Source organism: Gadus morhua, chromosome 21 (assembly GCF_902167405.1).
Source record: "Gadus morhua chromosome 21, gadMor3.0, whole genome shotgun sequence".
Lineage (NCBI taxonomy): Eukaryota > Metazoa > Chordata > Actinopteri > Gadiformes > Gadidae > Gadus > Gadus morhua.
The window spans coordinates 20,075,444-20,094,160 of NC_044068.1; the positions used below are offsets into that span (position 1 = coordinate 20,075,444).

General features: G+C 44.0%; 1 protein-coding gene across 2 annotated transcripts in view; it reads right to left on the reverse strand.

The window, feature by feature from the left end:
- fig4a (FIG4 phosphoinositide 5-phosphatase a) overlaps positions 1 to 18,440 on the reverse strand; it is a 77,511-nt gene extending 59,071 nt beyond the window's left edge. For both annotated transcript variants that reach the window (XM_030344815.1, XM_030344816.1), the window contains exons 1-10: positions 18,306 to 18,440; positions 18,111 to 18,191; positions 17,281 to 17,379; positions 9,819 to 9,942; positions 7,735 to 7,891; positions 7,451 to 7,501; positions 6,360 to 6,523; positions 5,801 to 5,929; positions 3,224 to 3,324; positions 2,677 to 2,839 (exon numbers count right to left, since the gene is read on the reverse strand). In XM_030344815.1, coding sequence (XP_030200675.1) covers positions 2,677 to 2,839; positions 3,224 to 3,324; positions 5,801 to 5,929; positions 6,360 to 6,523; positions 7,451 to 7,501; positions 7,735 to 7,891; positions 9,819 to 9,942; positions 17,281 to 17,379; positions 18,111 to 18,173 — 1,051 coding nt within the window. In that variant the 5' untranslated portion in view covers positions 18,174 to 18,191; positions 18,306 to 18,440. The remainder of the gene's footprint in view (positions 1 to 2,676; positions 2,840 to 3,223; positions 3,325 to 5,800; positions 5,930 to 6,359; positions 6,524 to 7,450; positions 7,502 to 7,734; positions 7,892 to 9,818; positions 9,943 to 17,280; positions 17,380 to 18,110; positions 18,192 to 18,305) is intronic.
- Positions 18,441 to 18,717: the final 277 nt, after the last annotated feature.

The window sequence follows — 18,717 nt, forward strand, 5'->3', positions numbered from 1 at the left end:
GGGGACACATGCATATTAGGATAGCATACAATACTGATAAGAAACAATGTTTATAATGTATTGCATATATCATTAAATAGAACCACAGTTGCCGCATATCATATGTTATATCATACACGTTTTCTTTGCCGAAATTTATTTGAGGACTCAGTATTACTGAAGTTGTGGAAGAAAACCCCTTATTCCATGTGTGAATTAGGCCATATTATTTGGCAATAAACTGAGACATTTGCAGTTTGAAATTCATGTGCATCTGTCTCATCGGAGACTGCAGACGCGCTGTCAAAATATCAACTCGTCCGATTCAAATGCGCTCATGGCTCTTAAAGGGGATGGGAGCTGGCACTCTCATTGGTTTGTTGGACGTTACGCCCAAACAACACCTACGGATAACTAGGCTGCTTCAGACCAACCCTTTTGACACTTGCGCCGCAACGCAAGTGTCATTTATCCGCCTGTAAAATAGCGATAGCGCCGTAGAACCGCCCACAAAGCTACTTGCGCTTTGCGCTTCCCACTTACGTTTCAGACCGTTAAAATAGGGCCCATAGTCTTGGGTTAAGCAATATATTAATGAATTCACATAAATGTCATATAGATATGTTTAAAGAAAGACTTACCTTTTAACTGCAGCTGGTTTAAGACTGGTGAAGGGTTATCTTAAAGTTGTGAAGAAATTTGAGAAGAAATTCAAGAACTTTGTCTTCAAGAATCTCATTTGTTCTTAAATACTTTCTTAGGAAAATACTTAGGAACTTAGGAAAAAACTTAAGAAGAAAGTTGAGAAAAAAGTTAAGAAGAAACCAAGAAATTCTTCAAGAATATCAAATCTTCTTAAATGTTGTCTTAAGAACATAGTTAAGAAAAAAGTGCTACTTAAGAACTTTTTTCTTCTTAAGAATGCTTTGTGAATCCGGCCCCTGGTCATCCATTGAAGCCATCTCTCTCACTTTGCACAGTCACACTGTTGCCGCTTCATTCTCATTGTCTCATAATCTCATTATTAAGGCTGCTGTGGATGCTTTAAAAAATAAACATTTTTCTCTTAGGTAAAATCAAACCAGTGGGATGTTAGATTGAAAACCTCCAAAGCAATGTATTAAAAATTGAAAGAACAGTCCTATGCGTAGTTTCTTTTTTGGGGATTTTCAAAATGAGGTACCAAGCTAGAATGGATTGTCAACCCACTGTTTCTCAACCCTCTCCGATTATTACTATGAGCAGTAGTATTGCATGCATACAGTTCTCACATCAGCGCCACAGTTAGCCTATAGAGGCTGCAACCATTTGCTTCTCAAAAGATTGTCGTGTTTTAGAATGAATGACCACTAGAGAGACAAGACAGGCGCCGCTACTATGCTAGCTACTAGGTAGTAACACCAGACCAGCATTAATCAATCAAAATAAGCTATCGACTGGCTGCTTTTCACAAACCTGAGCTGATCGAAGTGTTCTCATCAGGGGTTGCGGGAGATGATGCCACACTCTCCACCGCTTGTTCTTGCTCTGCCCTGTTCTTCCCAAAGAATTTTCTTATATCCATCTCTTATCAACGATATTTTATAACTGTACTTGACCTGTGAAGACCTCTGAGAAGTGGCGGGCGCGAGGGTGTTGCCATAGAAACACCAGAATTTGTTTAGCGACACCAAGTTGGCTAGATTTATATATTATGTATTTATATATATTTTTTTATTTATAAGAATGAAAGAAATTGTGTAATGAAAGAATAAAACAATGATTGATGCATTTTTGTTTGAATAACATCTTGCTCCCACGACCAGTGCAAGCGCCGGCATTGCAAGGGGAAGGGATATTACGTAAATTCGCAGGAGGCGGGATAAGTGCGGCCGCTGTCACTCAGGTTTGTTTTGGTTTGACGCAGACAGCACGGAGGCAGAACAGACCGCAGAACTCAACGCGATCGTCTTCAATGTTGCTGCAACGATGCAGCATTCATTCAGAAGAGCAGCCAGTACTTACATGTATGAAAGCAGCTATTATTATTATTTATTTTTTATATATATATATATATAAATATATATATACACACACACACGTTTTTATACTGCAGAGATCCGGGGCTGATCCCGAAAGATCTGGGGCTAAAGCCCCGAATGCCCAGGTCTAACGACGCGCCTGCTAAAGAGTAATGAACCCACTGTGTTCGGGGTAAATGATATGTATATACTTCCGTGGGCATACACAACATCAGTCTGGTTGAAGACGATATAACTCCCTACCTAGGGGAGATAACATGTTCAGGGGGGGTGGATATAGATTTGCATGCGAACGTGTGTAGCCATCCATGTGAACACCTCTGCATGTTTAATTGTATGTTTTATTGTATAATAATGCTAGTTAGATAAGAATTAGAGATTGTTATTACCAGTAATAGGAACAGGGTAAAGTTAATTAGGGATGTAAATATAGTTTATCTGTGCACGTGTCAGATGTATAACTGTCATTTATTTATCAAGTAGAATACTTATTCATTCTGCCTGTGTTTCCAGAACCACTCGTTCCATCAGGTCATAACTCCACCCTTGGTTGTAATAAAGCTCAGCATCCTGATTCAGTTCTCACCGGACATCCTCCAACAGACAGCCTATCCATTACACCCTAGATCAGCTTTTACAAAGTGAGTGACATGCGTGGCTTGGGAACTGGACTCACATCGTATGGGGGGCTTGGGCATCATGGTGGAGATGTCCTGGGACCAGTAGAGGGGCACGGAGCCTCGCACCTGGACGTAGGAGGAGTAGCTTCCCGCTGTGAAGGACATGACGGAGGCGTCGTGGATTATCTGCTCCGTCTCGACCTCGTTGGCCACGTCGCCCTGGGTGCAGATGTGAGAAAACAAGCAAATCAACAAGCCTTAACGTAAAGGGCGTGGGCAACCCTTTAGAGTGCTTTTGTTATTCTAGTGAACAATAGGAGGAGAAAAAATTAATCTGCTCCAATTACATGATTAGCGAGGGCTAATTACAAGCTAACTATCAAGGAGTCTGACATCCATGTTTTTCCTAGAACCACAATACACACACATCTACTGTACAACGGCAGGTCAGGTTCTCACACACACACACACACACACACACACACACACACACACACACACACACACACACACACACACACACACACACACACACACACACACACACACACACACACACACACACACACACACACACACACGTTGTCTTGGAAAGCCTTTTACCTCACAGTTGGCACCTCTTTTGAGGAAGCGAGTGCCAGCAAACCTGCTGGAGCGCCTGGCGATGAGGGTGACGTGGACGGGCCGGCCGTAGATGACCAGCTCTGCATTGCCGGGGTTAGGGAGCATGACTTAAACCATCAACCACCAGAGAGGAGCAAAGCACTCCCCAAGTCCCTGTCCCAAAGAAGACCCATCCCACGCACCACAATGACTACAGTAGCGCTCACTTCACATATAATGAAGACATTTGAGAGACTTGTCCTCTCCTCCCTCTGCACTAGTGTATCTACTCAAATGGACCCTTTACAGTTTGCATATCAGCCTAACATCAGTGTCGATGATGCCCTCATTTACATGCTGCAGAGGGCATACACACATCTGGACACCCCTGATGCATCTGTAAGGATAACATTCTTTGACTTCTCATCTGCCTTTAATACCATCCAGCCACGTCTGCTAGGGGAGAAGATGGAGATGATGAAGGTGGATCCATTACTGGTACTGTGGTGTTTGGACTACCTTTATCCCAGACCTCAGTATGTGCGCCTACAGAACAATATTTCATGCACCATCCTCAGCAGCACAGGGGCTCCACAAGGAACTGTGCTGGCTCCATTCCTGTTCACCATTCCTGTACACAGCGGATTACAAACACAACACTAACAGCTGCTTCTTGCAAAAATATTCAGGCGACACAGCTGTTGTTGGCCTCATTAAAGGGGGAAATGAGGAGGAGAACAGAGACACCATAGACAACTTTGTGGAGTGGAGTACACACAAAAATCTCCATCTCAACACCACGAAGACAAAGGAGATAGTTGTGGATTACAGGAGGGGGAGGAAGAGGACTCAACCAACACCAATCAGCATCGAGGGCACTGTGGGGGAGATGGTCACCAACCACAGGTACCTTGGTGTGCAGCTCGACAGTGAGCTGGACTGGAAAAGTCATATGGAAGCGGTGTACAAGAAGGGACAAAGTCGACACTTTCTTGAGGAGACTAAGGTCATTTAACATCTGCCAACCCCTACTGTGGCCAGTGCTCTGTTTTTCGCTGTGGCATGTTGGGGAGAAGGCGCCTGCACAGCAGACAAAAACGGACTGGACAAGCTGATCAGGAAGGCCAGATCATTGGTCGGGGCTGAGCAGCTAAAGGTCCAGCAGGTGGCAGAGGCCAGAATCCTCAACAAACTGGCCTCAATAATGTCTAACCCCACTCACCCACTCCACGCCCTGAAGGTGATCAAGAACAGCACCTTCAGTCGGAGACTAATTGCACCAATGTGCAAAACGGAGCGGTACAGGAAGTCCTGTGTACCAGCTGTCATACGGTTTTATAATGCACAAAAATAACTGCACTTTGTAGTATTTATTATTGTATTTATTGTTTAAGTATTTAAGTATTTTAGCTATATGAGGGAATGTGTGTGATTGTTATGTCTGTCCAAACGCTGTTGTGACACTGTTATTTCCTGTAAAGGATTATTAAAGGATCTATCTATCTATCTATCTATCTATCTAATCGATTAGTATCATAATGCTGATGATGGTGTGCACTGGACACTTGAAATCAGTTTCTTCTGGCTGATTTCATTGGCCTCTTTCTCCTCCACTTTCCTTTTGTGCAGTGAGCGAGGGCACCAGTTCTCCCTGGGAAGGTGCGCCAGTACATTTTCCAAGAAATGACTCAATTTATGTTGCAGACAACAGAGACATTGATTATGATGTAAGCATTACAAATTAGTCTTCAACCACAAAACTAGGCCATGATGGAAGGGAAGCGGCACAGCAAATTGAGCCCAACACTGGATCACAGAGCTAGCAGACGGCAACATTATCTTCCACTTGAAATATGACTTGAATGTGTTGTTTTTTTTCTCCTTTTCTGAAGGGAATGTGAAGCTTTACGTCTCAAGATGGAAAGCGTCATAATATGGGTTCAGGACTGTGCTGTAGAATAATAAATAAGCCTGTTGATTATGTTCTGCCCATGCACCAGAAAGTAATGAATCAATGCTACAGAGTCATTGGAAAAATAAGAAAAAGCAATGCATTATGTAAGAAGAAAACCCACATGCACTCACCTTGTGCTACCAGTCCAACCTTCTAAACGACTATTCACTTACCAGATTGGAGGCATCATTCCTGGCCCCTGTTTAGTCAGCAGACCACCATTTTTTAATTGCCATTTTGTATGTTTTATTTTATTTCTATCTCATAGTTGGTTCTGCACAAGTTCTGGCAAAGATATGTCCAAAAACTTACCTAAAAATTGGATTATACATTTGATGCACTCAACAATTAAAAGCTAACAATTAAATAATTAAGAAACACAGTTCACTTAAATGTAACAAAATAAATATTTGGCCTGTTAAGCCCTTTGAGACTGTAATGGTGATTAAGGGCTATACAAGTAAAATTGAATTATTGTAAATATTGAACTAATGTAGAATATGAATCAAATATTGTTTTATCTCCATATTTAATGTCCATAGCATTACAAACCCAATGCACTATTGTTGAATACACCAAACACACGACCAGAGAAAGCAGCAGCGCGCTTTGAAGAAGGATACTGGATTGGCCGCAGAAGCCGTGGATGATGTACATCAGCCAATCGTGATGCACGATGTCCTTGACCCGCTCCAGGAGCTTCCCGTTCCAGACATACTTAAGGTAGGGTTCACTCTTCAGCCCGTTCACCACTGGACACAGCACAGAACCATGGTCACAAACACATTTTCCCCGGTTGGGTCAAACTATGAAAAGGCCAGCTTGGTCGGGGAACATGTGCCAACACTGAACACAGCTAGAGACAATGGGGAAATGGTCAACATTTCAGGAAACTTCTTGAGAGCAAGTATTTCATTGAACTGTGTCCTCCTCATAATCATGGGAAGACACAGATAACGATTGACCAACATGATTCTTAATGGGGGCACACTTAATGGGGGCACACTTCGAGGGCAGTAAAAACCAAGGAGGGTCCATAGTGGAGAGGTGTGGATTGGCCACGGCTAAAGTCTGCCAGGACAGAATGGCATGGATTGGCATGGTCTCAGTTACAGACAAAAACATTAAATTGTCTACTTAATCACTACAAATGATTCATTTAACGGGGGGATGGAAAGTGACCTTGCATGGGAAGTCCCTCGTCCTCGAAGATGTCGAAGCTGTCCTGGCGGCTCTGTGAGGAGTGCTCCTCGTCGACCGAGGGCTCCACCGTGGAACTCAGCTCCCAGGGCCTCAGCAGCATGGTCAGGTTGTACTGCAGCGAGTGGCTCAGGTCGTAGCTATAGCTGGAGGACAGCAAAATACACCAACAATAATAAATCATGTAGAAATATGGTAATATACATATTTGAGCTTTTTAAACCATCAACTTATATTCTATATTTAGCCAAAAAACAATGTTGAAAATGTTTATGTTTTGCCATGCAAACAAGCAGTACCAGTGGGTAGTAACGACATTGCTAAGTTGGACAAACTTATACTATGTAATATCATGAATGAATTGAGGCAAAATGTATCGAATTGGCCTGCAAAACATAAATCTTAATATGGCCGATCAAATGAAAATGAACATTTGGCTAAACTGTAGAAACAGATGAGCGAGTCCTTCATGGAGAACAGGGGCAGTGTGTGGTTGAGTGCTGTCAGAGAGGAGTTACATAGTGATCCCTTTGGAGTTTCTGACAATGTTTTATACAGCTTTAATTGGATTTCCTTTTTTATTGATCGCCCTGCCATGTTGGCCAGGCACATCTGACAGATTTTCTTTTATATCTACATGCAGAAGAAACATCCTCTTCCTCGGATTACAATTATACTGATGGGGGCAATTAAGCAAGTGACCGGCAATAAATCTCTTCATGAGATCCTGTACAAATCCCGCTCCCAAATCCATTCATTGCTCTGGTTCACAAGCTAGAACATACTGATCTGAGCAGCAAACGTTGATGCATTATAATGGAACCCCATGTATCATAATTGGGACCCATGTAATATAATGGAGACCCATGTACCATAATGGGGACCCATGTAATATACCATGCATTATAATGGGGACCCATGCATTATAATGGACCAATGTATTATAACTGACCCATGTATAATGGACCCATTTATTACCATGGACCCATACATTATAATGGACCATGTATTATAAAGGACCATGTATAATAATGGACCATGTATAATAATGGGGGACTCTGAACCCATCTTACCTGAAGTAGAAGTTGCTGGACAGGTCAACATTCTGAAAGATCCTCACATACCTAGGATGAGCACAGAGCATATGGAAACAAACAAATCATAGGATAAAGAAGTAAGGAAAGAAAAATAATAATAATTAAAAGAAAGAATTAACAGAAAAAGAGAAAAATAATTAAAGAAAGAATAATAAAGAATTACAGAGAGAAAGGCAAGCAAAGAAGACCAGTGGGTTTCAGTGGGAGTACACCAAGTGGCCTCGTCGGGTGTGCCCCTGAGTCATTAAGTAGTGCAGTACCTGGCCTCATCGGGGTGTGTGACCCTGACAGAGTCAATTGGGATGTAGATCATGCTGGTGTCTTCTACTTTGTAAATGGAGTGACCGCCAATGTCGGCCATCTTTCTGCGCTTGGTGATCAACACAATGTAGTAGCCCTCCAGGAAACGCACAAACCCTGACGGGAACACACAAAAACCGTCATTCAACTGTGATCAGCAGTTATTTAATCAGGGTGAGTCCCTTGCATAGATACACCTTGTAGGCATGTCGCTTTCAATGTATTCCTACTCACTATTAATATGTTTAACACAATGGCCTCAAACATAGTTTTAACCAGACGAAAACAAGGCCTGCATTATATTAGTCACCCTTGATTTGGCTAGTGGAAAGTCATAGGCCTGGTATTAACACAGTACTAATTGCAAGACATATTACAATTACATAATAATAAAATATAACCGCAAGCGGCGATTAATTAAAAGTCAAGAACAAACTAATGGAAGATGTAAAAATATAACATATAATTGTTATATTTAAGGAAAGATGTTCCACTTAAAAAAATGAACTGCAGCCTCATTCACATGGTCAAAATGTCTATTGTTAAGCACACAACATCCAGAAAACTCAAAGCACACATTTCTCAAGTGAATTAAGGGCTTTCTTCAAAGGATATACCTGAAAAATCTTTTAAATTCTGGGGAAATTAAACACTTGTAGTCAAGAACACTAACGGAAAAAATATAAATATGACAGAGTTCATTATGAAAGAAAAATGGTTAATAAAGAAGTTCCCCCTGCCATACTGTGTTTTGGCAGTCCGATTCTTGGAAACTAATGAGCCGAAATGTTGATTACCTGAGGAATTTCAGGTGCTGTTCAATGTTGTGTTTTCTTAAATGAGTGGCAATGACAGAATGTCATGTTCAGCTTGTTCATAATGCTCTAATCAGGATTCAAACTCTCAACCTAAGGATCACCAGTACAGGGCATTATCCCGTTGAGCCTCTGACATTCCTGAACTGCATGAAGCCTCATTCACACGGTGAAACTGTCGATTGATATCACACAACCTCAAGAAAACTCCAAGCACACATTTCCCAAGAGAATTAAGGGTTTTCTTAAAAGAGTACAGATTTGATAAATTTGCACTGTTAATGGTATCCACCTAATGATAGTGGGAAAAGTAAACATTTTTAGAGCAGAAGACCAGGGTGAAAAAGATGCATCTGATTTTAGAGATTAATATGATGAAAGAATTTTGAGTCCAGGTCAATCTAGTAAGGATAAATAAGGCTAGTTCATAATCTTTTTGAACTAGCCTTGAACTAGGGGGGGGCATTGGTATCCAGCTATGAAGATAGGTAAATCAAGGAAGATCAGCACACAATTATAGTAGGATTCACATTAGCCTATCCCCCTTTTCTCCTCTAAACACCCAGAATTCAACTACTTGTGAAACTCGATAACAAGGAGATATCCAAGTCATCAATTGAAGTATAAGAAAGTGGTTCAAAAAGTAAGGAATGTAATAGATATGACATAATTCTACCATTTTACATTTAATTGATTATGTCAAATCAGACTCTGGTTATGTTACTGTGACCAATACACATATTCCTCAGCTTGATTATTGAATCCAACACAAAAATGAACCCCTCAATGATTTGGCCCTTGAATACAGCCCAACGCTTCCTTTCACATTTTGGCAAATGTCATTCTAACATCAATTCAAGCCATTGAGTTCAAAGGCTACATGCAGCTATTGGCCATCTTAAATTTGCAAAGACTATCCACTTTGTTTATTCATTGATAAAAACAGGTCACAACTATAAAAAGGTAAATTCCTTTTCAAATTTAGTTTAACTTGGTAAACATTCACAAAACATCTTAATCAACAATAACAAAATCACATCAGTTGTTCCAATTCTGGTTTTAAATTCAGGTTTTCTATTGGATTATATTTGTATTAATTTCACCAACGTTTTTTCTTGCTAAAATCCCTTTTAAACATTGTTAGACATATCATACCTCAATCCTTCATTTCCTATACACATGAATACCTGACTGCATAATTTTCCATAGTTGGATATTGGCCATCTTACCCACAATGCCGTAGGCAGAGACCGCCCGGGACAGCCCAGAGGATCCCTTTTGCCCAATCTTAGTCCGGTTTCCCAGATCCAAGCGTCCAAGCAGTTCCCTGACCTCCTGCTGGCTGTACACATGCTGTAACCAAAGAGAGAACATTGGATCATGATCGATTAGTAGGAGCTCAAAAAGAATACACATTTATTATTCAACACTGTAATAGATGATGATGTTTTGAATCCTAGTTATAGGGGTGGACAACAGGACTTTTACAATTAAAACCACGAGGTCTGTATCCACTACACACCTACCAAATATCTGTGTCAAAGGTCAAAAAGGTATATTACGTGTCAGAACTTTAAAGAACCCATGCCATTAAAATCACATTTTTCCTATTGTTTGTTAAATAACATAGGTCTGAATAAGTTTGTGAGCTGTGGTAAGTTTGAAATCTATGCAGTTTGTCTGCTGAATGCAATAGGCAATGAAAGGAAAAAGGCAGAAGAAATGAGCCGATCTGGATAAGGTGACACTGTGACGTAGCGTTGTCAAATTATTATTCATGGCCCTGCCCACTTGGTTGGTTCGTAACCACCCACAAGAATTCTGAAGGAGTCGTGATTGAGCTAGTGCTAAATGCTAATACGTGTACGGTAGTTGCTTAGTTCGTAGTAACAGGCTAGTTACAGAATTTTGAATGCAATGGCAGAACGACGGCGAACTACATGACATGCTGCCTGCCGCAGGTTGCCGCGAGGCACCACCGCCGCGAAGCACCACCGCCCGGCAGCGGGCAGCCGGGCGGTGGTGCCTCGCGCCGGCAGCGGGCAGCAGGCAGCGCAGGGTTCTGTCTACTACAGATTGATGTGGAAGTGGAAGAACCAGAGAAGTCGGAGAACCCGACGAAGTCATTTGTGATTCATTATATCGTCTGGACGTGCACACAGCTTTTGGCTGTGATAATATGTATTATTTGATATAGATATCTATGTATTATATGATATTATTTAGATATAGAGCTCCAGGACTGTAACGCAGGTGTTGTACACTTCCTTGTTATTTGGATAACCGTTCTGCTGTTGGTGTGATGGCGCATAACACGTCGGACTCTCATCTATGGTATTTCTACAACTAGACCCGTAGTGGGGGTTATCTCAGCCATGGTTGAGAATGAATTGGGGGAAAGGAACTTTGGCTTTGACTCCCTGAAGTCATGAACCACGACATGGAGGAGAAAGGGATTGTTGACCGCGGTCGTCTCCCGCCGGAGCCTCGCTGCCGATGGACCACCGCCTCGGCTTCAGGATGCGGTGATTAGCGCTGACCGCTGCCGAGGCGGTGATTAGCGCTGACCGCTGCCGAGGCGGCGGGAAGCAGGGCTCAAGCGGGATACATTCGCGGCCAACAATCCCTTTCTTCTCCATGTCGTGGTTCATGTAGCCTACTTCAGGGAGTCAAAGCCAAAGTTCCTTTCCCCCAATTCATTCTCAACCATGGCTGAGATAACCCCCACTACGAGTCTCGTTGTAGAAATACCAGAGACGAGAGTCCTACGTGTTATGCGCCATCACACCAACAACAGCAGAACGGTTATCCAAATAACAAGGACGTGTACAACACTTGCATTACAGTCCTGGAGCTCTGCTCTATATCTAAATAATATCATATAATACATAGATATCTATATCAAATAATACATATTATCACGGCCAAAAGCTGTGTGCGCGTCCAGACGATATAATGAATCATAAAGGACTTCGTCGGGTTCTCCGACGTCTCTGGTTCTTCCACTTCCACATCAATCTGAAGTAGACGCGGTCGTTTGAGATTCATAATAACCTATCGTCTGGAGGCTCACACAGCTTTTGGCCGTGATAATATATATTATATATTATATGATATAGATATCTATGTATAATATGGGTTTCTAAGAGCCATTGCGATACATCCACCGTAAACAGAGCGCATGGTACTGTCAGTGGCTACAAGCTGCTCAGGGCCACACCCCCACCCCCCTCCTTGACCTGCCTTGACACGCCCACCGTATACAGAGCGCATGGTAGTGGCTACAAGCTGCTCAGGGCCACACCCCCACCCCCCTCCTTGACCTGCCTTGACACGCCCACCGAAACAGCGCGTTTGGGGGAAGCTCAATGTGCGACTGTTTCGGAGTGACTGTAACTCTGCACCACGGCTGAATTTCGGGGACGTCTTTGAATACTGTGTTTGTGGCCCACTAATACCTATATTAAAGCATCATAAAATAGAGTGGCATGGGATCTTTAAGGGATCGGTCTGAGAATTTCATTCCGCCCCCTCCCAGCTGGACTATATCAACTGGTAGGCTTATCCATCAAATACCTGGTAGGACACTGATGGAAAATCCATATGTTGTTTAGTTTTAATAAGTTAAGATTTGTTTTCTCTTTTTTCCAGCCCATCTGTTGACTGGTGTTAGCTTGTGGCCCTTTGTTAACCTGTTCCCTTGGCTGAACCGGTCCCCAGGACTCCTTATCTATACCAGAAAGAATCCTGCATGCCAACATTTCCCCCCCCATGTGATGTATGGACAAGTACATTTCAGGGAGGGGGTGAAACCGTTAAAAGGCTTTGTTTAACTGTATTGTGGGCTCACTCTGCTAGAGGGGATACTGATGTATGCGTGCATTAAAATAAGTAAATGTTCTACAACTATTGTGTGATATTTTGGATCTTGAAGTCTTATCTGTCAGACGCATTATCTCATAAATTGTCACGACAACACTACCACTTGTGATTTCACCATGCCAAAAAGGCATGGCAGATTTTGTAATGGCCTGTACTTCCTTGGAAAGTCCTAAAAAACAATCCATCATGATAAGAAATTGTGCTAGTGATTTTGAATAAATGTAAGTCGTAAAGTGCAGCATTTCTACTTGCTCTAAAATAATCCAGTAATCCATGCTGAACGATCATCCATAGTATCACATCGTATAACTGATATTCTGCAGATAGAAAAGGCTGGACAGATCCTACCTCTCTCTTTGTATACAATAAATTCACTAAACACTCCCTAAACCCCTCCCACTCGGCCAAAACCCTTCCAACTCACCAAAAACCCCTCCCACCCACCAAGAAAACCCTCCCACTCACCAAAAAAACCCTCCCACTCACAACCCCTCCCACTCAAAAATAACCCCTCCCACTCCTACCAACGGACCAGCCAAGGTACACTAGCTCTGAAAAGTCCCCGCCTACTAATTGGTAGGGGCAGACTCGTACACATTTCAATTTTAAGTATATTTTCAAACAAACTTTCCAAAGATCCCAGTTGGGGCGTGTCAGCTAGTGTTGAGTCGTTCGCGAACTGATCAGTTTGATCTTTTATGGCTGGCGGGTAGTCTGAACCAGCCAAATCTTTTATGGCTGGTCAGACTACACGATTTCAGCCCGATTTTGCCCCGATTCGTTCTTCGCAGACAAATTTGAGAGTCGTGCACGATTTTTAAAGGTTGGCAACGAGACGAGGTCTTGTAATGTGACATGCTTGCGATCTGCGATGTTTTCGTCTGTGACGTTCTTAAACCCCACGACAAAAAGTTTGGCATATCAGAATTTTTTGGGGAAATCGCATGGCATATCCATTGTTGACATTAGGGAACCCCGACCCCCAGTTGCGTGAAGGAACCCCAGGAACAGCTGGAGCTCACGCGCAGTGTTAACCAACTGACTTCACTGCACTACGCTGAGTACACAGTAACTACTACAAAAATGATTACGATCAATTGCAAGAAGAAGAATGCTAAAAAAGAAAACGAGAGAAAATGGAACAACATAATGGAGACAACTTCGGTTGAAATGTGGCAGCAACGTCCCTGTATTTTCAACGTGTCCACAAAGGAGTTCCACGATAGGGTGAAGGGATACAGCCTGGCGAAAAATAGCCGACGCCCTTAGATGCCCTACCCGGTAAGTTTGGAGGCAACAGCTGTTGACGTGCCAATAGCTATCAAAACCTATCATAAACTTCAAACTGCCAGCATAATGCCTTGTGCTAGGTACTCTGGATCCATTGTTGACACTCTGTCGCTAGGCTACGTTGTTGATGCGGGTACTTTGTATCGCGCAATGCAACTACTGTGAGGAGTTGCTGCATTGAGCAGATATAACAACTACTGTGTGGAGTCGGCTTTACTCTCCACTTCAATTAAACAAGTGTTACTCCAGCATGAGTTCAAAACGTAACTGCCGTAAACCGGAACTGTCGTAAACCGGAACTGTTATCCCAAAACCCTTTTCCTTAAAAGGTACAGTCCCTTGGTGAATGTCTTATCATTATAGTTGTGGGTCACCACACAGGCCCCCCCAGAATTCACCCAAACTAACAGGTCCAGACCGAACAGGTAACCTACAGAGAACATCGGACACCCACAAGTATTAAACAGAACATACTAGCACAAAACAGTCCCTAGAAAAATCAACGTCTAGGGGGGCGGACCAGGCGGCCAGAATGGCTGCGCTTAACAGGAGAAGGGCAAAAGGCAGGAGCAGGTGTCGAGGCTGCCGCAGGGGCAGGTGTCGAGGCTGCCGCAGGCGGGCACCCCCGCCGCGAGGGGTGAGCCAGCTGGAGCGGTTCGCCAATATCCACATGAGCAGGCTTGTGCCGATCTATAGCCTACCGCTCAGGCCTGCCCCCAATATCCCCAACAAAGTTCTTAGGCCCACCCTCCAAGACGTGGAAGGGCCCATCGTAGGGGGGCCGCAGCGGGATACGGTGGCCATCGTGGCGGATGAAAACGTACTTGGCTGACGGTAAATCCCTGGGAATGTAGGACCGGGGGAGGCCATGGTGAGATGTCGGAATGGGAACGAAAGCGTCCGCAATGTCCCGGGACGCAGCCCGATGGGAGGCAACCGACCACGGGGCCGTGGCGTCCGGAAGAAACTCCCAAGGGAGGCGCAGGGGCTGGCCGTACACCAGCTCTGCCGACGAGGCCTGAAGATCGTCCTTGGGGGCGGAGCGAAGGCCCAGCATAACCCCTGGGAGGCGGTCAGCCCAGTCGCGTAAGGCTGGCCCTGAGCGGGGCCTTCATGTCCCGATGAAACCGCTCGCAAAGCCCGTTGCTCTGTGGGTTAGAGGCTGTGGTACAGTGGACCTTCACCCCCAGGACCCCGGCGACCGCAGTCCAGCTCCGACGTTGAACTGCGGCCCCCTGCTGTAGTGGAGGACAGGGGAACCACTTCTGGCCAACTGGTGGTCCTGTCCACCATGGTGAGGAGGTAGGTGTAACCACGGGAGGGTGAAAGCGGGCCCACCAGGTCCACATTCACATGGTCGAAACGCCTCTCCGGCACTTTGAAGAGTGCCAAGGGGGCTTTGGTATGACGAGTCAACTTTGCACGCTGGCATGCCACACAGACAGCGGCCCAGGCACTGACGTCCTTCCGCAGGCCAGGCCAGACGAACTTGACCCCCACCAGCTTGGCAGAGGCCTTCAACCCCGGGAGGGAAAGGCCGTGGATCGGCCTTACGCCTCCAGCCAGCAGGCACCATGGGGCGCGGTTGGCCAGTGGAGACGTCGCAGAGGAGCGTAGTGTTGGCCGTGCCAAATACCACATCCTCCATGAGGAGCGCTGTGGGGGCCGTCCTGTAGGCCTGTACCTCAGAGTCCGTAGCCTGATCCCCAGCCATAGCTGCGTAATCGAGGCCCAAGTGGACGGAACCAATAACCACCCGAGAGAGGCAGTCGGCTACAAAATTGTCTTTGCCGGCCACATGCTGAATGTCAGTGTTGTACTCAGAGATGGCGGAGAGCTGACGCTGCTGTCGACCAGACCATGGCTCCGAAGACTTGGCCATGGCGAACGTCAGCGGCTTGTGGTCAACAAAAGCCATGAACCGACGGCCCTACAACAGGAAACGGAAATGACGGGTGGCGAGGAAAAGATCCAGGAGCTCCCTGTCGAAGGCGCTGTATTTCCGCTCGTTGTCACGGAGCTTCCTGCTGAAAAAGGCCAACGGCTGCCAGGCTCCGCCCACCCGCTGCTCACACACAGCCCCCACGGCGTAATCAGAGGCATCCGTAGTAAGAGCGACAGGGGCGGTCGGAGACGGGTGCCCCAGCAGAGCAGCCTTGGCCAACGCGGTTTTGGCAGAATCGAAGGCAGCCGTCATCTCTGTGGACCAATCCAACACGTCTGCCGGCCTCCTGCCCCGCAAGGCGTTGTACAAGGGTCGCATGAGCTGAGTCGCATGGGGGAGGAAACGGTTGTTCACCGTTTCCTCCCCATACTGGTTCTTCTCTCTCGTTCGTTCTCAGACTCGACCCACTAATCGCTGACTTGCTGACAGTTCGTTCACTCACTGTGTGAGTGGTGAAGAGGGACCAACTGAGAGACGTCTCGACTCACGAGAGCCAGCCAATCGTATGCTGTTCTAGGACTGAGTCTAGGACGCTTAGTGAGCGAGTGTATGATAATATGATTAGATATCATTGAAATGGTAAATGCAAATATTTGAATGCCTCGTCAAACTGTCTCATTCTTTCATGGTTCGTTCTGCCGCATGCGACCCGTACACACATTCCAGGGCTTGTATCCTTTCGATAATATGCCCTCTCTTAGGTCCTGATATATAGTGGAATTGCGTTGTTGTTTTCCATCTAAAATAGCTAATGTTTTTTCTTCGATGAGAGCAAGGAAAGGTTTTACCTTTTCATCGGTCCACAAGTAGGCTATATATTATTCACATTGGCCATCTGTTGCATGGACGAATTTAAAGGATACATTGTACATATTTATAATTCGAAATTCGTCCCAGCCTTTATAACACAGATATTCTAGGGTCTATAGCATATAACCTTGTTGTCTCATTACATATCTTTTTTTTTTTTACAGTTCATTCTTCAGAACCTACCAGCTCTCGTTGTGAAGACTAGTCACCACAAAATTATTTTCAAAGGGAATCGTGACGGTCTATACTTTCAACATACAGTGTACATATTTGTAATTTTAATTCATACCAGCCTTTATACCACAAATACTATAGGGTCTATAACCGCGTTTTCTGATTACAGTTTAATGCATTTTTCACAATTTACCAGCACTAGTTTTGAAGGCAGTGTTAATTTTGGCAGCTATTTTAGATTTAGTCTTGGGCTGCACAGGGTTGGGTAGGGTCTGTTTATGAGAGCTTAAATCATCCGGGACCCCCACCATCATTGCTAAATCAAGTATTTTATCTTGCTGATATGTTAAACATCCAATAATCAACTACACTCCCCATCCCGCTGCGTTTAGTTAAAGTTGTATTGTTGACGTTTGAGAATAAGAACGAGGAAGGAGCGTTCATTCCATGATTCGATTCACCGCTACCGGAAACCCGACTGAACGAACGAACGAACGATTCGCGAACGACTCATCTTGGCGAACTGACCGACGCGAACTGAATCATGGAAACAAATCAATAAATCCACCACTAGTCTCAGCGCCCGGTACCTTGTCGTCGATGATGACCAGATCCTTTGGTTCGGTGCGGTCGATCTTCAGCACGCGATGTTTGGTTTGAGCCTGATTACTTCCCACTATGAAATACCGCTGAAAACATAGAAAATGGTCATCAAATTATAACAATAGTTCTAATAAAAATGGAGCTCAAAAAGGTTTTCAACAATCCTGGACAACGAAGACATCATGTAACGATAATGTCCGTCATTAAGCTCAGTTGGGGTCCGGGCCCCTAACCTGGGGCCAGAGATATCAACACATATCCAATTATCCACATGTCATTTGAACGTCAACATTATATGTATATGAATATGAATCAATAAATATAGCTATTCTTAAACATTAGAATAGTTGTTTGTCTTCCTAGTTGTTTTTTTGATGATTGTCAATAAGCAATTTCCCTCTTTTTTTTTTTCAAAGCCAAATATTATCTTATTAAAATCAATCATGAAAGTACATCTAGAAGGGGGGGGGGGTGCAGTACTTTAAAGCATAGCTAAACTGAATTGAAACTTAAATGTGCCCTCTGCTCACACGAGTGTAAGCACATGACCAGGGTTGTGTTAGTTATTGCCATCATGCATATTATGGGATTAAACCCAATGTTAAAGAATATCAGGATCCCAAAGAACCAGATAATGTCATTGTGCTGCCACCTGCTGATATAATCCATACCTACCTGCACTTATTTCAAAAAAAGTATAACGATGGAATATCATAGAAAAGAGAAAATCGGTCTAATTGTTTCATTGTTCATTCAATGATACAACACATTCAGTTGCTTTGCTGTAGTTTCATTATCATCAGACTGTAAAACTCACGGCTCTTGTCTCGTACACCACCAGGCTCTGAACCCCACTGATGAGGGCCGACGACTGAGGCATGTTGACTCTTTTAGAGAACTAGGGAAATCAATCAAATGGTTCTGAGTCAGTAAGAGCAAGGCGTGTTTACTCTGCAAAGACTGGTGTGCAGATAATTAGCACTATAAGTTATCTATACAAATGTACACATGCCTTTCCTCTGAAACAAAGTACAACGTTGAACTTCACGATGTTATAATGGGTAATAGTTTGGCTGGCAAGTCAGCAGCATGATCAACGTTCCTAGCTGAAGAGACGCCTGTGTTGCGTTGTTTGTGTCAGGTGACTTCCTCCTTATCTTATGACGCTGCTAACAGCAGCAGCGTTGCCAGATTGGGCCAGATTGGGCAGGAAATCTGGCAACACTGACGGGCAGCCGCGCAGTCCAAACATCCCGAGTGGATAAAAGCGAAATCATACGCTTTTGTATTAGCACAAAAACGTAAGCGTTGCATTTACATTTTGAATGTTTTTATTGTACCCAAAATAGTTTTCCAAATTTTTTTAATTTGATGTTGTTATTATTTTGTACAATTTCGTTCCAAAAGGGTAAATGCAAATTCCT